Source organism: Solea solea, chromosome 14, assembly GCF_958295425.1.
Source record: "Solea solea chromosome 14, fSolSol10.1, whole genome shotgun sequence".
In the NCBI taxonomy this organism is placed as follows: Eukaryota; Metazoa; Chordata; class Actinopteri; order Pleuronectiformes; family Soleidae; genus Solea; species Solea solea.
The window spans coordinates 16,600,690-16,620,175 of record NC_081147.1 but is presented as its reverse complement, the minus strand read 5'-3'; the positions used below and the strand labels follow the sequence as shown (position 1 = coordinate 16,620,175).

General features: G+C 39.1%; 4 protein-coding genes across 50 annotated transcripts in view; all 4 read left to right on the top strand.

Moving 5' to 3' along the window:
* Positions 1-19,486, top strand: part of LOC131472450 (protocadherin gamma-A11-like) — a 223,708-nt gene that overhangs the window by 182,018 nt on the left and 22,204 nt on the right. The window lies entirely within an intron of this gene.
* Positions 9,899-12,752, top strand: LOC131472456 (protocadherin gamma-C5-like). The gene has a single exon (XM_058649693.1). The coding sequence runs from the start codon at positions 10,139-10,141 to the stop codon at positions 12,713-12,715; it is 2,577 nt and encodes an 858-aa protein (XP_058505676.1). The 5' UTR covers positions 9,899-10,138; the 3' UTR covers positions 12,716-12,752.
* LOC131472471 (protocadherin gamma-C5-like) lies at positions 13,526-16,039 on the top strand. Its single transcript, XM_058649712.1, has one exon. It carries the CDS (start codon positions 13,931-13,933, stop codon positions 16,022-16,024), a length of 2,094 nt encoding a protein of 697 aa, XP_058505695.1. The 5' UTR covers positions 13,526-13,930; the 3' UTR covers positions 16,025-16,039.
* Positions 16,592-19,250, top strand: LOC131472457 (protocadherin gamma-C5-like). Its single transcript, XM_058649695.1, has one exon. It carries the CDS (start codon positions 16,707-16,709, stop codon positions 19,233-19,235), a length of 2,529 nt encoding a protein of 842 aa, XP_058505678.1. The 5' UTR covers positions 16,592-16,706; the 3' UTR covers positions 19,236-19,250.

Here is a 19,486-nt window from a genome sequence, read left to right as displayed (position 1 = left end):
ACTCATTTTGGACGACATACTATACTATGACATTTTTGACTCATTTTGGACGACATACTATACTATGACTTTTTTAAATCATTTTGGACGACATACTATACTATGCCTTTTTTGTCATATTTCGGACGACATACTATACTATGACTTTTTTGTCATATTTCGGACGACATACTATACTATGACATTTTTAGGTGATTTTGGACGACATACTATACTATGACTTTTTTGTCATATTTCGGACGACATACTATACTATGACTTTTTTAACTCATTTCGGACGACATACTATACTATGAATTTTTTGACTCATTTTGGACGACATACTATACTATGACTTTTTTGACTCATTTTGGACGACATATTATACTATGACTTTTTTGTCATATTTTGGACGACATACTATACTATGACTTTTTTGACTGATTTTGGACGACATACTATACTATGACATCTTTAACTCATTTTGGACGACATACTATACTATGACATTTGAGGTGGTTTTGGGACACAGAGAGCACTTTCTCAGTTGGCTGAGCGGTTTGTGATGCAACCTTTCAAACCCAATCCTTCAGGGACACTGGTTCGTATCCCAGCACTACAAGACAATTTTGGTCATTTGAGCAATACACTATGCTATCACATTTTGGACGACATACTATACTATGACTTTTTTTGTCATATTTCGGACGACATACTATACTATGACATTTTTAGGTGATTTTGGACGACATACTATACTATGACTTTTTTAGGTGATTTTGGACGACATACTATACTATGACTTTTTTGTCATATTTCGGACGACATACTATACTATGACATTTTTAGGTGATTTTGGACGACATAATATACTACGACTTTTTTGACTGATTTTGGACGACATACTATACTATGACTTTTTTGTCATATTTCGGACGACATACTATACTATGACTTTTTTAACTCATTTCGGACGACATACTATACTATGACATTTTTAGGTGATTTTGGACGACATACTATACTTTGACATTTTTTACTCATTTTGGACGACATACTATACTATGACTTTTTTGTCATATTTCGGACGACATACTATACTATGACTTTTTTAGGTGATTTTGGACGACATACTATACTACGACTTTTTTGACTGATTTTGGACGACATACTATACTATGACATTTTTGACTCATTTTGGATGACATACTATACTATGACATTTTTGACTCATTTTGGACGACATACTATACTATGACGTTTTTGACTGATTTTTGATGACATACTATACTATGACATTTTTAGGTGATTTTGGACGACATACTATACTATGACTTTTTTGACTGATTTTGGACGACATACTATACTATGACTTTTTTAACTAATTTTGGACGACATACTATACTATGACTTTTTTGACTCATTTTGGAGGACATATTATACTATGACTTTTTTGTCATATTCATGACGACATACTATACTATGACTTTTTTGACTGATTTTGGACGACATACTATACTATGACATTTTTAGGTGATTTTGGACGACATACTATACTATGACTTTATTAGGTGATTTTGGACGACATACTATACTATGACTTTATTAGGTGATTTTGGACGACATACTATACTATGACTTTTTTAACTCATTTTGGACGACATACTATACTATGACTTTTTTGTCACATTTCGGACGACATACTATACTATGACATTTTTAGGTGATTTTGGACGACATAATATAGTACGACTTTTTTGACTGATTTTGGACGACATACTATACTATGACTTTTTTGTCATATTTCGGACGACATACTATACTATGACTTTTTTAACTCATTTCGGACGACATACTATACTATGACATTTTTAGGTGATTTTGGACGACATACTATACTATGACATTTTTGACTCATTTTGGACGACATACTATACTATGACTTTTTTGTCATATTTCGGACGACATACTATACTATGACTTTTTTAGGTGATTTTGGACGACATACTATACTATGACTTTTTTAGGTGATTTTGGACGACATACTATACTATGACTTTTTTAACTCATTTTGGACGACATACTATACTATGACTTTTTTGTCATATTTCGGACAACATACTATACTATGACATTTTTAGGTGATTTTGGACGACATACTATACTATGACATTTTTGACTGATTTTGGACGACATACTATACTATGACATTTTTGACTCATTTTGGACGACATACTATACTATGACTTTTTTGACTGATTTTTGATGACATACTATACTATGACATTTTTAGGTGATTTTGGACGACATACTATACTATGACTTTTTTGACTGATTTTGGACGACATACTATACTATGACTTTTTTAACTCATTTTGGACGACATACTATACTATGACTTTTTTGACTCATTTTGGAGGACATATTATACTATGACTTTTTTGTCATATTCATGACGACATACTATACTATGACTTTTTTGACTGATTTTGGACGACATACTATACTATGACATTTTTAGGTGATTTTGGACGACATACTATACTATGACTTTTTTAACTCATTTTGGACGACATACTATACTATGACTTTTTTGTCATATTTCGGACAACATACTATACTATGACATTTTTAGGTGATTTTGGACGACATACTATACTATGACATTTTTGACTCATTTTGGACGACATACTATACTATGACATTTTTAGGTGATTTTGGACGACATACTATACTATGACTTTTTTGACTGATTTTGGACGACATACTATACTATGACTTTTTTGTCATATTTCGGACGACATACTATACTATGACATTTGAGGTTGTTTTGGGACACACTGAGCGCTTTCTCAGTTGGCTGAGCGGTTTGTGATGCACCCCTTCAGACCCAACCCTTCAGGGACACTGGTTCGTATCCCAGCACTACAAGACAATTTTGGTCATTTGAGCAATACACTATGCTATCACATTTTGGACGACATACTATGCTATGACTTTTTTGACTCATTTTGGACGGCATACTATACTATGACATTTTTAGGTGATTTTAGACGACATACTATACTATGACTTTTTTAACTCATTTTGGACGACATGCTATACTATGACTTTTTTGACTCATTTTGGACGACATACTATACTATGACTTTTTTGACTGATTTTGGACGACATACTATAATATGACATTTTTGACTCATTTTGGACGACATACTATACAATGACATTTTTGACTCATTTTGGACGACATACTATACTATGACATTTTTAGGTGATTTTGGACGACATACTATACTATGACATTTTTAACTCATTTTGGACGACATACTATACTATGACTTGTTTGACTGATTTTGGACGACATACTGTACTATGACATTTTTGACTCATTTTGGACGGCATACTATACTATGACATTTTTGACTCATTTTGGACGACATACTATACTATGACTTTTTTGACTGATTTTGGATGACATACTATACTATGACATTTTTAGGTGATTTTGGACGACATACTATACTATGACATTTTAGACTCACTTTGGACGATATACTATACTATGACATTTTTGACTCATTTTGGACGACATACTATACTATGACTTTTTTGTCATATTTCGGACGACATACTATACTATGACTTTTTTAACTCATTTCGGACGACATACTATACTATGACATTTTTAGGTGATTTTGGACGACATACTATACTATGACATTTGAGACTCACTTTGGACGACATACTATACTATGACATTTCTGACTCATTTTGGACGACATACTATACTATGACTTTTTTGACTGATTTTGGATGACATACTATACTATGACATTTTTAACTCATTTTGGACGACATACTATACTATGACTTTTTTAGGTGATTTTGGACGACATACTATACTATGACTTTTTTGACTGATTTTGGACGACATACTATACTATGACTTTTTTGTCATATTTCGGACGACATACTATACTATGACATTTGAGGTTGTTTTGGGACACAGTGAGCGCTTTCTCAGTTGGCTGAGCGGTTTGTGATGCACCCCTTCAGACCCAACCCTTCAGGGACACTGGTTCGTATCCCAGCACTACAAGACAATTTTGGTCATTTGAGCAATACACTATGCTATCACATTTTGGACGACATACTATGCTATGACTTTTTTGACTCATTTTGGACGGCATACTATACTATGACATTTTTAGGTGATTTTGGCAGAACATACTATACTATGACTTTTTTAACTCATTTTGGACGACATGCTATACTATGACTTTTTTGTCATATTTCGGACGACATACTATACTATGACTTTTTTGACTCATTTTGGACGACATACTATACTATGACCTTTTTGACTCATTTTGGACGGCATATTATACTATGACTTTTTTGTCATATTTCGGACGACATACTATACTATGACTTTTTTAACTCATTTCGGACGACATACTATACTATGACATTTTTAGGTGATTTTGGACGACATACTATACTATGACATTTTTGACTCATTTTGGACGACATACTATACTATGACATTTTTGACTCATTTTGGACGACATACTATACTATGACTTTTTTGACTGATTTTGGACGACATACTATACTATGACATTTGAGGTGGTTTTGGGACGCAGTGAGCGCTTTCTCAGTTGGCTGAGCGGTTTGTGATGCACCCCTTCAGACCCAACCCTTCAGGGACACTGGTTCGTATCCCACCACTACAAGACTATGCTATCACATTTTGGACGACATACTATACTATGACTTTTTTGTCATATTTTGGACGACATACTATACTATGACTTTTTTAGGTCATTTTGGATAACATACTATACTATGACTTTTTTGACTCATTTTGGACGACATACTATACTATGACTTTTTTGTCATATTTTGGACAACATACTATACTATGACTTTTTTAGGTCATTTTGGATAACATACTATACTATGACTTTTTTAGGTCATTTTGGATAACATACTATACTATGACTTTTTTGAGTCATTTTGGACAACATAGTATACTATGCAATTTTTGACTGATTTTGGACGACATACTATACTATGACTTTTTGGTCATATTTTGGACGACATACTATACTATGACTTTGTTTTCATATTTTGGACGACATACTATACTATGACTTTTTTGACTGATTTAGGACGACATACTATACTATGACATTTGAGGTGGTTTTGGGACGCAGTGAGCGCTTTCTCAGTTGGCTGAGCGGTTTGTGATGCACCCCTTCAGACCCAACCCTTCAGGGACACTGGTTCGTATCCCACCACTACAAGACTATGCTATCACATTTTGGACGACATACTATACTATGACATTTTTAGGTGATTTTGGACGACATACTATACTATGACTTTTTTAACTCATTTTGGACGACATACTATACTATGACTTTTTTGTCATATTTCGGACGACATACTATACTATGACATTTTTAGGTGATTTTGGACGACATACTATACTATGACATTTTTGACTCATTTTGGACGACATACTATACTATGACATTTTTAGGTGATTTTGGACGACATACTATACTATGACATTTTTGACTGATTTTGGACGACATACTATACTATGACATTTTTGACTGATTTTGGACGACATACTATACTATGACATTTTTGACTGATTTTGGACGACATACTATACTATGACTTTTTTGTCATATTTCGGACGACATACTATACTATGACTTTTTTAACTCATTTCGGACGACATACTATACTATGACATTTTTAGGTGATTTTGGACGACATACTATACTATGACATTTTAGACTCACTTTGGACGACATACTATACTATGACTTTTTTGACTGATTTTGGATGACATACTATACTATGACATTTTTAACTCATTTTGGACGACATACTATACTATGACTTTTTTAGGTGATTTTGGACGACATACTATACTATGACTTTTTTAACTCATTTTGGACGACATACTTTACTATGACTTTTTTGTCATATTTCGGACGACATACTATACTATGACATTTTTAGGTGATTTTGGACGACATACTATACTACGACTTTTTTGACTGATTTTGGACGACATACTATACTATGACTTTTTTGTCATATTTCGGACGACATACTATACTATGACTTTTTTAACTCATTTCGGACGACATACTATACTATGACATTTTTAGGTGATTTTGGACGACATACTATACTATGACATTTTTGACTCATTTTGGACGACATACTATACTATGACATTTTTGACTGATTTTGGACGACATACTATACTATGACTTTTTTGACTGATTTTTGATGACATACTATACTATGACATTTTTAGGTGATTTTTTATAGTATGTCATTTCGGACGACATACTATACTATGACATTTTTAGGTGATTTTGGACGACATACTATACTATGACATTTTTGACTCATTTTGGACGACATACTATACTATGACATTTTTGACTGATTTTGGACGACATACTATACTATGACTTTTTTGTCATATTTCGGACGACATACTATACTATGACATTTGAGGTGGTTTTGGGACACAGTGAGCGCTTTCTCAGTTGGCTGAGCGGTTTGTGATGCACCCCTTCAGACCCAACCCTTCAGGGACACTGGTTCGTATCCCAGCACTACAAGACAATTTTGGTCATTTGAGCAATACACTATGCTATCACATTTTGGACGACATACTATGCTATGACTTTTTTGACTCATTTTGGACGGCATACTATACTATGACATTTTTAGGTGATTTTGGACGACATACTATACTATGACTTTTTTAACTCATTTTGGACGACATGCTATACTATGACTTTTTTGTCATATTTCGGACGACATACTATACTATGACTTTTTTGACTCATTTTGGACGACATACTATACTATGACCTTTTTGACTCATTTTGGACGGCATATTATACTATGACTTTTTTGTCATATTTCGGACGACATACTATACTATGACTTTTTTAACTCATTTCGGACGACATACTATACTATGACATTTTTAGGTGATTTTGGACGACATACTATACTATGACATTTTTGACTCATTTTGGACGACATACTATACTATGACATTTTTGACTCATTTTGGACGACATACTATACTATGACTTTTTTGACTGATTTTGGACGACATACTATACTATGACATTTGAGGTGGTTTTGGGACACAGTGAGCGCTTTCTCAGTTGGCTGAGCGGTTTGTGATGCACCCCTTCAGACCCAACCCTTCAGGGACACTGGTTCGTATCCCACCACTACAAGACTATGCTATCACATTTTGGACGACATACTATACTATGACATTTTTAGGTGATTTTGGACGACATACTATACTATGACTTTTTTAACTCATTTTGGACGACATACTATACTATGACTTTTTTGTCATATTTCGGACGACATACTATACTATGACTTTTTTAGTTGATTTTGGACGACATACTATACTATGACATTTTTGACTCATTTTGGACGACATACTATACTATGACATTTTTAGGTGATTTTGGACGACATACTATACTATGACATTTTTGACTGATTTTGGACGACATACTATACTATGACATTTTTGACTCATTTTGGACAACATCCTATACTATGACTTTTTTGACTCATTTTGGACGACATACTATACTATGACTTTTTTGTCATATTTTGGACCACATACTATACTATGACCTTTTTGTCATATTTTGGACGACATACTATACTATGACTTTTTTAGGTCATTTTGGATAACATACTATACTATGACTTTTTTGACTCATTTTGGACGACATACTATACTATGACTTTTTTGTCATATTTTGGACAACATACTATACTATGACTTTTTTAGGTCATTTTGGATAACATACTATACTATGACTTTTTTAGGTCATTTTGGATAACATACTATACTATGACTTTTTTGAGTCATTTTGGACAACATAGTATACTATGCAATTTTTGACTGATTTTGGACGACATACTATACTATGACTTTTTGGTCATATTTTGGACGACATACTATACTATGACTTTGTTTTCATATTTTGGACGACATACTATACTATGACTTTTTTGACTGATTTAGGACGACATACTATTCTTTGACTTTTTTGACAGTTTTTGAAAGACATACTATACTATGACTTGTTGGTCATATTTTGGATGACATACTATACTATGACATTTTTGACTGATTTTGGACGACATACTATACTATGACTTTTTTGACTGATTTTGGACGACATACTATACTATGACATTTTTGACTGATTTTGGACGACATACTATACTATGACTTTTTGGTCATATTTTGGACAACATACTATACTATGACTTTTTTAGGTCATTTTGGATAACATACTATACTATGACTTTTTTGACTGATTTTGGACGACATACTATACTATGACTTTTTTGACTCATTTTGGACAACATACTATACTATGACACTTTTGACTGATTTTGGACGACATACTATACTATGACTTTTTTGTCACATTTTGGACGACATACTATACTATGACTTTTTTGAGTAATTTTGGACGACATACTAAGCTATGACATTTTGGTGACTTTTCCTTCTTTCGACCGTTTCCCATTCATGTGTATGTGAAAATTATTTGCAGTTTTTTGCTATTTTTTTTGCCATGGTTATTCGAACTTTTGGGAGATAGAGGAATAAGAAGCGTTATTACGCAGTGTAATAACAATAGATACTTGAGCTGCAAGGCATTCTAGTGAGAACTCAAGGTTCTCTGAATTTCTTCAGCAAGAAAAACGGGAGAATCGCCCTTTATCTGATTCTCTCTCTGGCCTCGGTGTCCGTGCTGTCTCTGTTGACTTTCTCAACTTAGCGATTAAATGCATCAGGAACAGCAGAAGCAGCGGTAGTTGCTGCATGAGACGCGGCGACTGTGATGATTACAAGAACCCCAACAGAAACCTGCAGATTCAGCTCAACTCTGATGGACCCATAAAGTACGTGGAGGTGCTGGGAGGAGACATGTTGTCTCAGACAACATGTTGTCTCATCTCATGTTGTCACTCCTTCAGGTCCTGTATGTCTCCAATGTCAGAGTACAGTGATTTCACTTTGATTAAGCCCAGCAGCACCACTGACTTTAAGGAGGTGATCAGTGTCCTGGGTGCGTCTTTACCTGACAGCACCTGGACCTTTGAGTGCAAGCAGGTGAGCAAAGTGTGACACAATTTTTCTTTTTTTTTAATGTTCTCATGAATCCTTGCCAGCCTGTCCTCGTGCGGTTTGAAGTGATGTTATACTTGATTATTTGATGCATCATTTGATGATCTGTTTTGATGCAGCTTAGATTTTATTTGCAGAAACCAAACACCACTGAAGTAACTGATATAGTAAATATTTGTTTGTCCGTTTATAAAAAAAAATAAAACATAAAAATACGTGGTTCGTGGAGGTTTTCAGACTGAAACCGATTACGTTTTGCCACTGCATTGTCAGCTTTGTGTTTGGCTGATTGATTGTGATGCAACATAATACTGTTGAAGAAGTATCACTGATTCATACTGTTATCATACCTTAATTATAGTCACAGCCACTGGAAGTTGCTTTTGTTTTTTATGTGAGTGAGCTTCATATTCTATACATTTTGTAAACGTAATGTACATATAATTATTTTACTTTCAGTGTAATTAAATTGCAAGGTATTTTTCAAAGACAATACTGAAAAAATGATGAGGAGAAGTGAATCATAATTTAATAGACGTCTTTGTTCATTGGAAGAATCACCTAATTGTGCTTCTGCATCTCCTTTTGAGTTGCACTGCTGGTCCATCAGTGCTGGGTGTGTAACACATTTGTTTCGAGCACATTGGATATGCGTTATATGCTGTGCACCAATAGCGTTAGGCGCTGTACAAAGAGATCTATTCCCTCCCCCATCCATTTTCCACACTGTAGCCAGTGCATTGCTCAGACCAGAGATGAGAGGACGATGCGTTTAGACATTCGCATAAAATAACTTGTATTTTGTCAAGATGCATATAGATGGATATCCTTGGAGTATGACAAGTATCTTTGTTGGATTCGTACACTGGCATCTTCATCGAAAATTATAAATCGATGGGAAATAACGTCCTGTTGTGAGGACTGGGGATGACAAAGAGAATGGGATACAGAGACTGGAGATGGCAGGCGCTTTGGTGGCACAATTTCTTCCTTTTGTGGATTACAATACATGGGCAGACTCGGTACAGCATCCCGGAAGAACTGGAACGAGGTTCAGTGGTAGGAAATCTAGGCAAAGATCTTGGTTTGGGACTGTCAGACATGTTTGACCGTAAACTGCGTGTTGCCTCTGAAGCTGGTAAGCAGTATTTCACTGTGGATGCGGGGAAGGGCGAGCTGGTGGTGAATGACAGAATAGACAGAGAGGCTTTATGTGGACAAAGCGTCAGCTGTGTTCTACCTCTGCAAGTGGTAATAGAGCAACCGTTACAGTTACACCGGATAGAAGTGGAAATCAGAGATGTTAATGACAACGCTCCTACTTACCTAAAAAGCGATCATGTTATAGAAATTGCTGAATCCACCGTTGTTGGTATGCGTTTTCCCTTGGAGAGTGCAGAAGATCCTGATGTTGGGAGTAACGGATTGAAAACGTATACTCTGAGTAAAGATGAGTGTTTTATTTTAAAAGTAAAAGAAATAGAAAATGGAAGGAAAATACCCGAATTAGTATTAAATAAGTCATTAGATCGGGAGAAAAAGGCAATTCACAATTTGTTTCTTACTGCTATGGACGGAGGAAACCCAGTGAAGTCTGGGACTTCAAAAATAACTATAACTGTGCTTGATATTAATGATAATATGCCATTATTCGAAAATCCCTTTTATAAAATATCTCTTCAAGAAAACAGTGCAAATGGCTCCTTTGTAATCACAACAAAAGCAACCGACATAGATGAGGGTCCAAATGGAGAAATTGAATACTCTCTTGGCATACACACACCACCATCGGTGCTGTCGTTGTTTTATATAGATGTGGTAACTGGAGATATATATTTAAAAAGCCCGTTAGACTATGAGAATCAAACCTCATATAGGATAGACGTAAGTGCAAAAGACAAAGGTTTTCCTAAAATGGAGGGCCACTGCAGTGTACAGGTGGATGTCTTAGACGTAAATGATAATGCTCCAGAAATTTTGCTGACATCTAAACCCACGTCTGTGCCCGAAGACTCTCGCAGTGGGACAGTAGTGGCTTTGCTCGGTGTCCGGGATCTTGATTCCGGTGATAACGGTAAAGTGACATTACAGCTTCCCAAAGGTTCACCCTTTACTCTTAAACCTTCTTTTTCTAATAATTACGCACTGGTTACTAGTGGTGTTTTAAACAGAGAGAGCTGCTCACATTATGATGTTGAGATCACAGCCACTGATTCAGGTTCTCCTCCTCTGTCCAGTAAGAAAATCATACCTGTCATTATCGCTGATGTGAATGACAACCCTCCTGTATTCAGCCAGTCCTCCTATAATGTATATTTAAAAGAGAATGGAGTTCCAGGATCTATACTGTACTCAGTATCAGCCTCTGACCTGGATTTTGGAGAAAACGCTAAAATCTCTTACTCTATACTGGACTCTAAAGTGCAGGACGTTTCTGTCTCATCGTATGTTTACATTAACTCAGATAACGGCAGCATCTACAGCATGCACTCGTTTGACTATGAGAAACTCAAGGTGTTTCAGATTCAGGTTCAGGCAAAGGATCAGGGCTCTACGTCTCTCAGCAGCAACGCTACTGTCCATGTTTTTATCCTGGACCAGAACGACAACGCACCCGCTGTTATTTACCCCTCCTCCGCTGCCATGGGCTCCCTCTCTCATCAGAGGATGCCCCGCCCCGCTAAAGCGGGTCACCTGGTTACCAAGGTGACAGCTGTGGACGCTGACTCGGGCCATAACGCCTGGATCTCCTACAAACTGAAGGAGGCCACAGACGCGTCTCTGTTCACTGTCAATCTGTACACAGGGGAGGTGAGGACTAAACGCGCTGTGTCCGAGCAGGACGACTCCTCTCAGAGGCTGCTTATAGAGATCAGAGACGACGGGGAACCGGCCCAGTCCTCCACTGTCACGGTGTCCATCCTGCTGGAGGACGGTCTCCATGAGCCCATCTTAGACCTGCGACAGAAGGTAGCAGAGCCCAGCAAGAAAAACGGGAGAATCGCCCTTTATCTGATTCTCTCTCTGGCCTCGGTGTCCGTGCTGTCTCTGTTGACTTTTCTCATCTTAGCGGTTAAATGCATCAGGAACAGCAGAAGCAGCGGTAGTTGCTGCATGAGACGGAGCGACTGTGATGATTACAAGAACCCCAACAGAAACCTGCAGATTCAGCTCAACTCTGATGGACCCATAAAGTACGTGGAGGTGCTGGGAGGAGACATGTTGTCTCAGAGTCACTCCTTCAGGTCCTGCATGTCTCCAATGTCAGAGTACAGTGATTTCACTTTGATTAAGCCCAGCAGCACCACTGACTTTAAGGAGGTGATCAGTGTCCTGGATGCGTCTTTACCTGACAGCACCTGGACCTTTGAGAGCCAGCAGGTGAGCAAAGTGACCGGCTGTTTTAATGTTCCCATGACGCGTTTGTTTTATTTGATTTTTAACTGCTTCATATGCTCAAAAATATGCAATTGCCACTTTATTATTTTGCCCAGTAAACTGTAGTTATTGGTAACTTAGTTATGAGAAAGAAAACTTATTAAATCACTCCTCCTTATTTCGATGCTCCAACAACTAGACACAATTATCAAATATGTGAGAGTGTGTGTTTATTATGGCTGTATTTATTCGTTCTCAAAAAATACTTTGTGGATTTTTTTTTATTCAAAACTGGTGTTTGTCTATTATACAAACTAGTGGGGATATGCTTTGATTTGTATCTGTTGATCTGTCGCATTGTGAAAACGCATTTACTTTGATTGGACGGATATAATGTTCAACACACACAAACACACACACACACACACACATACTCACAGTAGTGCATCTGTGCAGGCTCTCTTGAGCGCAGCTGCGTGTTTCAATGCTCTGCTCAGCCGTCTTCCCATTGGCTGCTTGTGGTAGACGATGTTCGCCAATCACACACAGAACTGTACAAAGAGATCTACTCCCTCCCCCTCACCAGCTTCAGCACCACCAACGTTAACAGTGCAACGAGCTGCTGGACGGTGTGTGATGCGGTTATAGCTCAGATATGAAAATTAGATCGTATATTTAAGCTTCTGAAATGAACGGCAATGCATGGAATATGTCAATCGGAGTGGCCAAGCCTCTAATAGAAGTGGATGTTACTTTCGATTTTCTCTATGGGAAATAACACATCCTAACGGATCTGGGATGACAAAGACAATGCACTACCGAGACTGGCGATGGCAGGCGATTTGGTGGCAGTATTTCTTTCTCCTGTGGAGTACAACAGCCGCACAGACTCGTCACAGCATCCCAGAGGAGCTAAAGCAGGGTTCTGTGGTAGGAAATCTAGCGAAAGACCTTGGTTTGGGACTGTCTGAGATTTTCAACCGTAAACTGCGTGTATCCTCTGAGGCTGATGAGCAGTATTTCAGTGTGGATGCGGGGAAGGGCGAGCTGGTGGTGAATGACAGAATAGACAGAGAGGCTTTGTGTGGACAAAGCGTCAGCTGCGTGTTGCCTCTGCAGATTGTCCTTGAAACCCCCCTAACTTTACATCGAATTGAGGTAGAAATTAAGGATATAAATGATAACGCCCCCAGATTTCACTCAAAGGAAACGGCTTTGAAAATTTCTGAATCGGCAGCCGTGGGAGCTCGATTTCGATTACAGAGCGCAGAAGATTTAGATGTTGGAAGTAATTCGGTGAAATCGTACACGCTTACCAAAAACGACTGTTTTACGTTGAAAATGAAGGAGGTTGAGGATGGAAAAACAGTTCCAGAGCTAGTGTTAGAGAAGCCACTGGACAGAGAGAAGAAAGCAGTTCATCAGCTTCTGCTGACAGCATTAGACGGTGGAAGCCCAGTCATGTCTGGAACCTCACAGATCACAATCACTGTGCTTGATGTAAATGATAATTTCCCAGTATTTGATCAAACTTCATATAAGGTTTCCTTACCTGAGAATACTGCAAAGCATACTTTTGTTATTAAGGTGACAGCAACTGACGCTGACGAGGGACCAAACGGTGAAGTTAATTTCTCTTTTGACTCCCGGACGCTTGATTCTGTCACATCAATGTTTGAAATCAATTCAGTAACGGGGGAAATATATTTGAAAGGAGATTTAGATTATGAAAAAGACACATCTTACAAAATAGAAATAACTGCAAAAGACAAAGGTGTTCCTGAAATGGAGAGTCACTGTCGTCTGCAGATAGATGTTGTGGATGTTAATGATAATACTCCAGAAATTGTTCTCACCTCTGAACCACAGCCAGTGCGCGAGGACGCACCGAGTGGCACAGTGGTGGCTTTGCTCAACGCACGTGACGCGGACTCGGGTGATAACAGCAAAGTAACACTGCAGCTACCCAAAGGTTCTCCTTTTACTCTAAAACCATCATTTTCTAATAATTATGCACTGGTAACCAAGGGTGTTTTAGACCGAGAGAGTTTCTCTCAGTATAATATTGAGATCACAGCCACTGATTCAGGTTCTCCTCCTCTGTCCAGTAAGAAAACTATTCCTGTTACTGTCGCTGATGTGAATGACAACCCTCCTGTATTCAGTCAGTCCTCCTATAATGTATATTTAAAAGAGAATGGAGTTCCGGGATCTATACTGTTCTCAGTATCAGCCTCTGACCTGGATTTTGGAGAAAATGCTAAAATCTCTTACTCTATACTGGACTCTAAAGTGCAGGACGTTTCTGTCTCATCGTATGTTTACATTAACTCAGATAACGGAAGCATCTACAGCATGCACTCGTTTGACTATGAGAAACTCAAGGTGTTTCAGATTCAGGTTCAGGCAAAGGATCAGGGCTCTCCGTCTCTCAGCAGCAACGCTACTGTCCATGTTTTTATCCTGGACCAGAACGACAACGCACCCGCTGTTATTTACCCCTCCTCCGCTGCCATGGGCTCCCTCGCTCATCAGCGGATGCCACGTCCCGCTAAAGCGGGTCACCTGGTTACCAAGGTGACAGCTGTGGACGCTGACTCGGGCCATAACGCCTGGATCTCCTACAAACTGAAGGAGGCCACAGACGCGTCTCTGTTCACTGTCAATCTGTACACAGGGGAGGTGAGGACTAAACGCGCTGTGTCCGAGCAGGACGACTCCTCTCAGAGGCTGCTTATAGAGATCAGAGACGACGGGGAACCGGCACAGTCCTCCACCGTCACGGTGTCCATCCTACTGGAGGACGGTCTCCATGAGCCCATCTTAGACCTGCGACAGAAGGTAGCAGAGCCCAGCAAGAAAAACGGGAGAATCGCCCTTTATCTGATTCTCTCTCTGGCCTCGGTGTCCGTGCTGTCTCTGTTGACTTTTCTCATCTTAGCGGTTAAATGCATCAGGAACAGCAGAAGCAGTGGTAGTTGCTGCATGAGACGCGGCGACTGTGATGATTACAAGAACCCCAACAGAAACCTGCAGATTCAGCTCAACTCTGATGGACCCATAAAGTACGTGGAGGTGCTGGGAGGAGACATGTTGTCTCAGAGTCACTCCTTCAGGTCCTGCATGTCTCCAATGTCAGAGTACAGTGATTTCACTTTGATTAAGCCCAGCAGCACCACTGACTTTAAGGAGGTGATCAGTGTCCTGGATGCGTCTTTACCTGACAGCACCTGGACCTTTGAGAGCCAGCAGGTGAGCAGAAATATAATTGAACTGCTGTGTAATCTATATCACAAGTCACAAACACTTGCGATTTTATATTTTACCTGCATGTGTATAGTTTGGTATTTGTATGTGTTTTTTACTCGTGATACTACATTGTCATATTTTCTTTTCTTTACAAATAAATATTATACGTTTCAGAATATATCATAAGGATAGTCATTACATCTTCATTTCAACCCAGACAACCATAAGTATTGGCTCCTCAATCTCAGCATTTGAATCCTAATCCACAAAATCCCAGTGTTTTTAAATACAATTGTACAATTGTATAACATTTTGTACTAGAAATGTACAAAATGTTACACTTCTAGTTGTACAATGCTGTATCATAGGTGTTTTAGAATGGCTCTTTGTTTCAGCACCACAGACCCGGACAGTTCCGTATCTGAGGAGTGTTTTTTTGTATATTCAGAGCACTAGTTTTCCTCATCAAATCCTATATTACAGGCTATTTGTATTTCTATACTCAGACTGAATTTGATTTGCAGTATAATTGATGGTGACGTACAACAGCGGGCATCATATCATTTCTGTTGACACTGCTCATGCAGTATAGGGCGGCTTATTTAATGGACGCTGTGCCTTTAACAGTTCTGCTCATCTCTTCTCCTATTGGATGGTAGAGATGAATATTGTCCGCCAATGAAACGGGGAACTATACAAAGAGATCTACTCCCTCCCCCGTGCAGCATCAGCACCACTAGCTCATTGCTATGAGCTGAATTAGACGGAGTGATGCTCTTTTCGGAACTACAGGGGAAAATCTTGATTTTGCTTTTTGTAATGGAGCAATATTGGATCTTTGTTTTGGAATAATGCTTTGTAGCAATGGATGATTGCTACCGTCTTTTCGATCACCTCACTGGGAAATAATTCTAACGGACCGGGGATGACAAAGAGAATAGGATACAAAGACTGGAGATGGCAGGCGCTTTGGTGGCATCTTTTCTTCCTCTTGTGGAGTATAATTCACGCACAGACTCGTTACAGCATCCCAGAAGAGCTCAAGCAGGGCTCTGTGGTAGGAAATCTAGCCAAAGATCTTGGTTTGACGCTGTCTGAAATTTTTGACCGTAAACTGCGCGTCGCCTCTGAGGCTGATAAGCAGTATTTCACTGTGGATGCGGGGAAGGGCGAGCTGGTGGTGAATGACAGGATAGACAGAGAGGCTTTATGTGGACCAAGCGCCAGCTGTGTGTTGACTCTGCAGGTAGTTATTGATAAACCGTTACAGTTGTACAGAGTCGAGGTGGAAATACAGGATATTAATGACAATTCTCCAGTATTTCCTTCGCAAGATATTATATTAGAAATAGCAGAGTCGACAGTAGCAGGGGCACGTTTTCCTTTAAAGACAGCCCAGGATCTCGATGTTGGAGTGAATTCGGTTAGGTCGTATACGCTGAACAAAAACGAATTCTTTAGTTTAAAAGTTAAAGATGTGTCTGGGGGGAGAAAAGTCCCAGAGCTAATCTTGTCTAAATCTTTAGACAGAGAAGTAAAACCTATACACCACCTGCAGTTAACAGCTATAGATGGCGGAAATCCAGTGAAATCTGGAAGCTCACAAATAACAATAAATGTGCTTGATAACAATGATAATTTCCCTGTATTTGAGAAAAATGTCTACAAAATATCGATAAGCGAAAATAGTGCACAAGGCGCATCAATAATAAAACTGACAGCAAAAGACATCGATGATGGTTCTAATGGAGAAGTAGAGTATTCATTCGGAACTCACACGCCAGATAATGTTCTCTCTGTGTTTGATATTGATTCGTCAACCGGAGAAATGCGTCTGAAAGGGAAATTAGACTTCGAAACAAACGCTAACTATGAGGTTGACATTTGCGCAAAAGACAAAGGAACTCCAAGAATGGAGGGACACTGTACTGTCCACATTGAAGTGATAGATATTAACGATAATGCTCCTAATATATTTCTGACCTCTCAACCTAATTCTTTGCCAGAGGATGCGCCAAGTGGAACTGTAGTAGCTTTAATCAGTGCCCGAGACCTTGATTCTGGTGACAACGGTAAAGTGTCATTAAAGCTTCCAAAGGATTTCCCTTTCAACCTGAAACCATCTTTTTCTGACAATTACGCTCTGGTTACCAGCGGTGCTTTAGACCGAGAGAGCATCTCAGAGTACAATATTGAGATTACAGCCTCTGATCTAGGTTCTCCCCCTCTGTCCACGAAGAAAACTATAAACGTTTCTGTTACTGATGTGAATGACAACCCTCCTGTATTCAGTCAGTCCTCCTATAATGTATATTTAAAAGAGAATGGAGCTCCAGGATCTATACTGTACTCAGTATCAGCCTCTGACTTGGATTTTGGAGAAAATGCTAAGATCTCTTACTCTATACTGGACTCTAAAGTGCAGGACGTTTCTGTCTCATCGTATGTTTACATTAACTCCGATAACGGAAGCATCTACAGCATGCACTCGTTTGACTATGAGAAACTCAAGGTGTTTCAGATTCAGGTTCAGGCAAAGGATCAGGGCTCTCCGTCTCTCAGCAGCAACGCTACTGTCCATGTTTTTATCCTGGACCAGAACGACAACGCACCCGCTGTTATTTACCCCTCCTCCGCTGCCATGGGCTCCCTCTCTCATCAGAGGATGCCCCGCCCCGCTAAAGCGGGTCACCTGGTTACCAAGGTGACAGCTGTGGACGCTGACTCGGGCCATAACGCCTGGATCTCCTACAAACTGAAGGAGGCCACAGACGCGTCTCTGTTCACTGTCAATCTATACACAGGGGAGGTGAGGACTAAACGCGCTGTGTCCGAGCAGGACGACTCCTCTCAGAGGCTGCTTATAGAGATCAGAGACGACGGGGAACCGGCCCAGTCCTCCACCGTCACGGTGTCCATCCTGCTGGAGGACGGTCTCCATGAGCCCATTTTAGACCTGCGACAGAAGGTAGCAGAGCCCAGCAAGAAAAACGGGAGAATCGCCCTTTATCTGATTCTCTCTCTGGCCTCGGTGTCCGTGCTGTCTCTGTTGACTTTTCTCATCTTAGCGGTTAAATGCATCAGGAACAGCAGAAGCAGCGGTAGTTGCTGCATGAGACGGAGCGACTGTGATGATTACAAGAACCCCAACAGAAACCTGCAGATTCAGCTCAACTCTGATGGACCCATAAAGTACGTGGAGGTGCTGGGAGGAGACATGTTGTCTCAGAGTCACTCCTTCAGGTCCTGTATGTCTCCAATGTCAGAGTACAGTGATTTCACTTTGATTAAGCCCAGCAGCACCACTGACTTTAAGGAGGTGATCAGTGTCCTGGATGCGTCTTTACCTGACAGCACCTGGACCTTTGAGAGCCAGCAGGTGAGCAGAAAACAGTAGTCGTGCTATTATATATTGTCCATTCGCTGGTGAAATATGCATTTCGGTTTCGACCCAAAAAACGTTGTTTGCTTTTTTTTACCAATATAAGAACGTATATCTATGTTTTGCAGTAGTTTTAGCAGGGAGACTAAACACCTGCAAGTAAATCGAATAAAAATCGTTTTATGTTTTTTTCTTCTTTTGCATCCTTTGTCAGTATCATTTACTTTAATGTGTTCAATAACCTTATTCCAGACTTGAAATCAGGC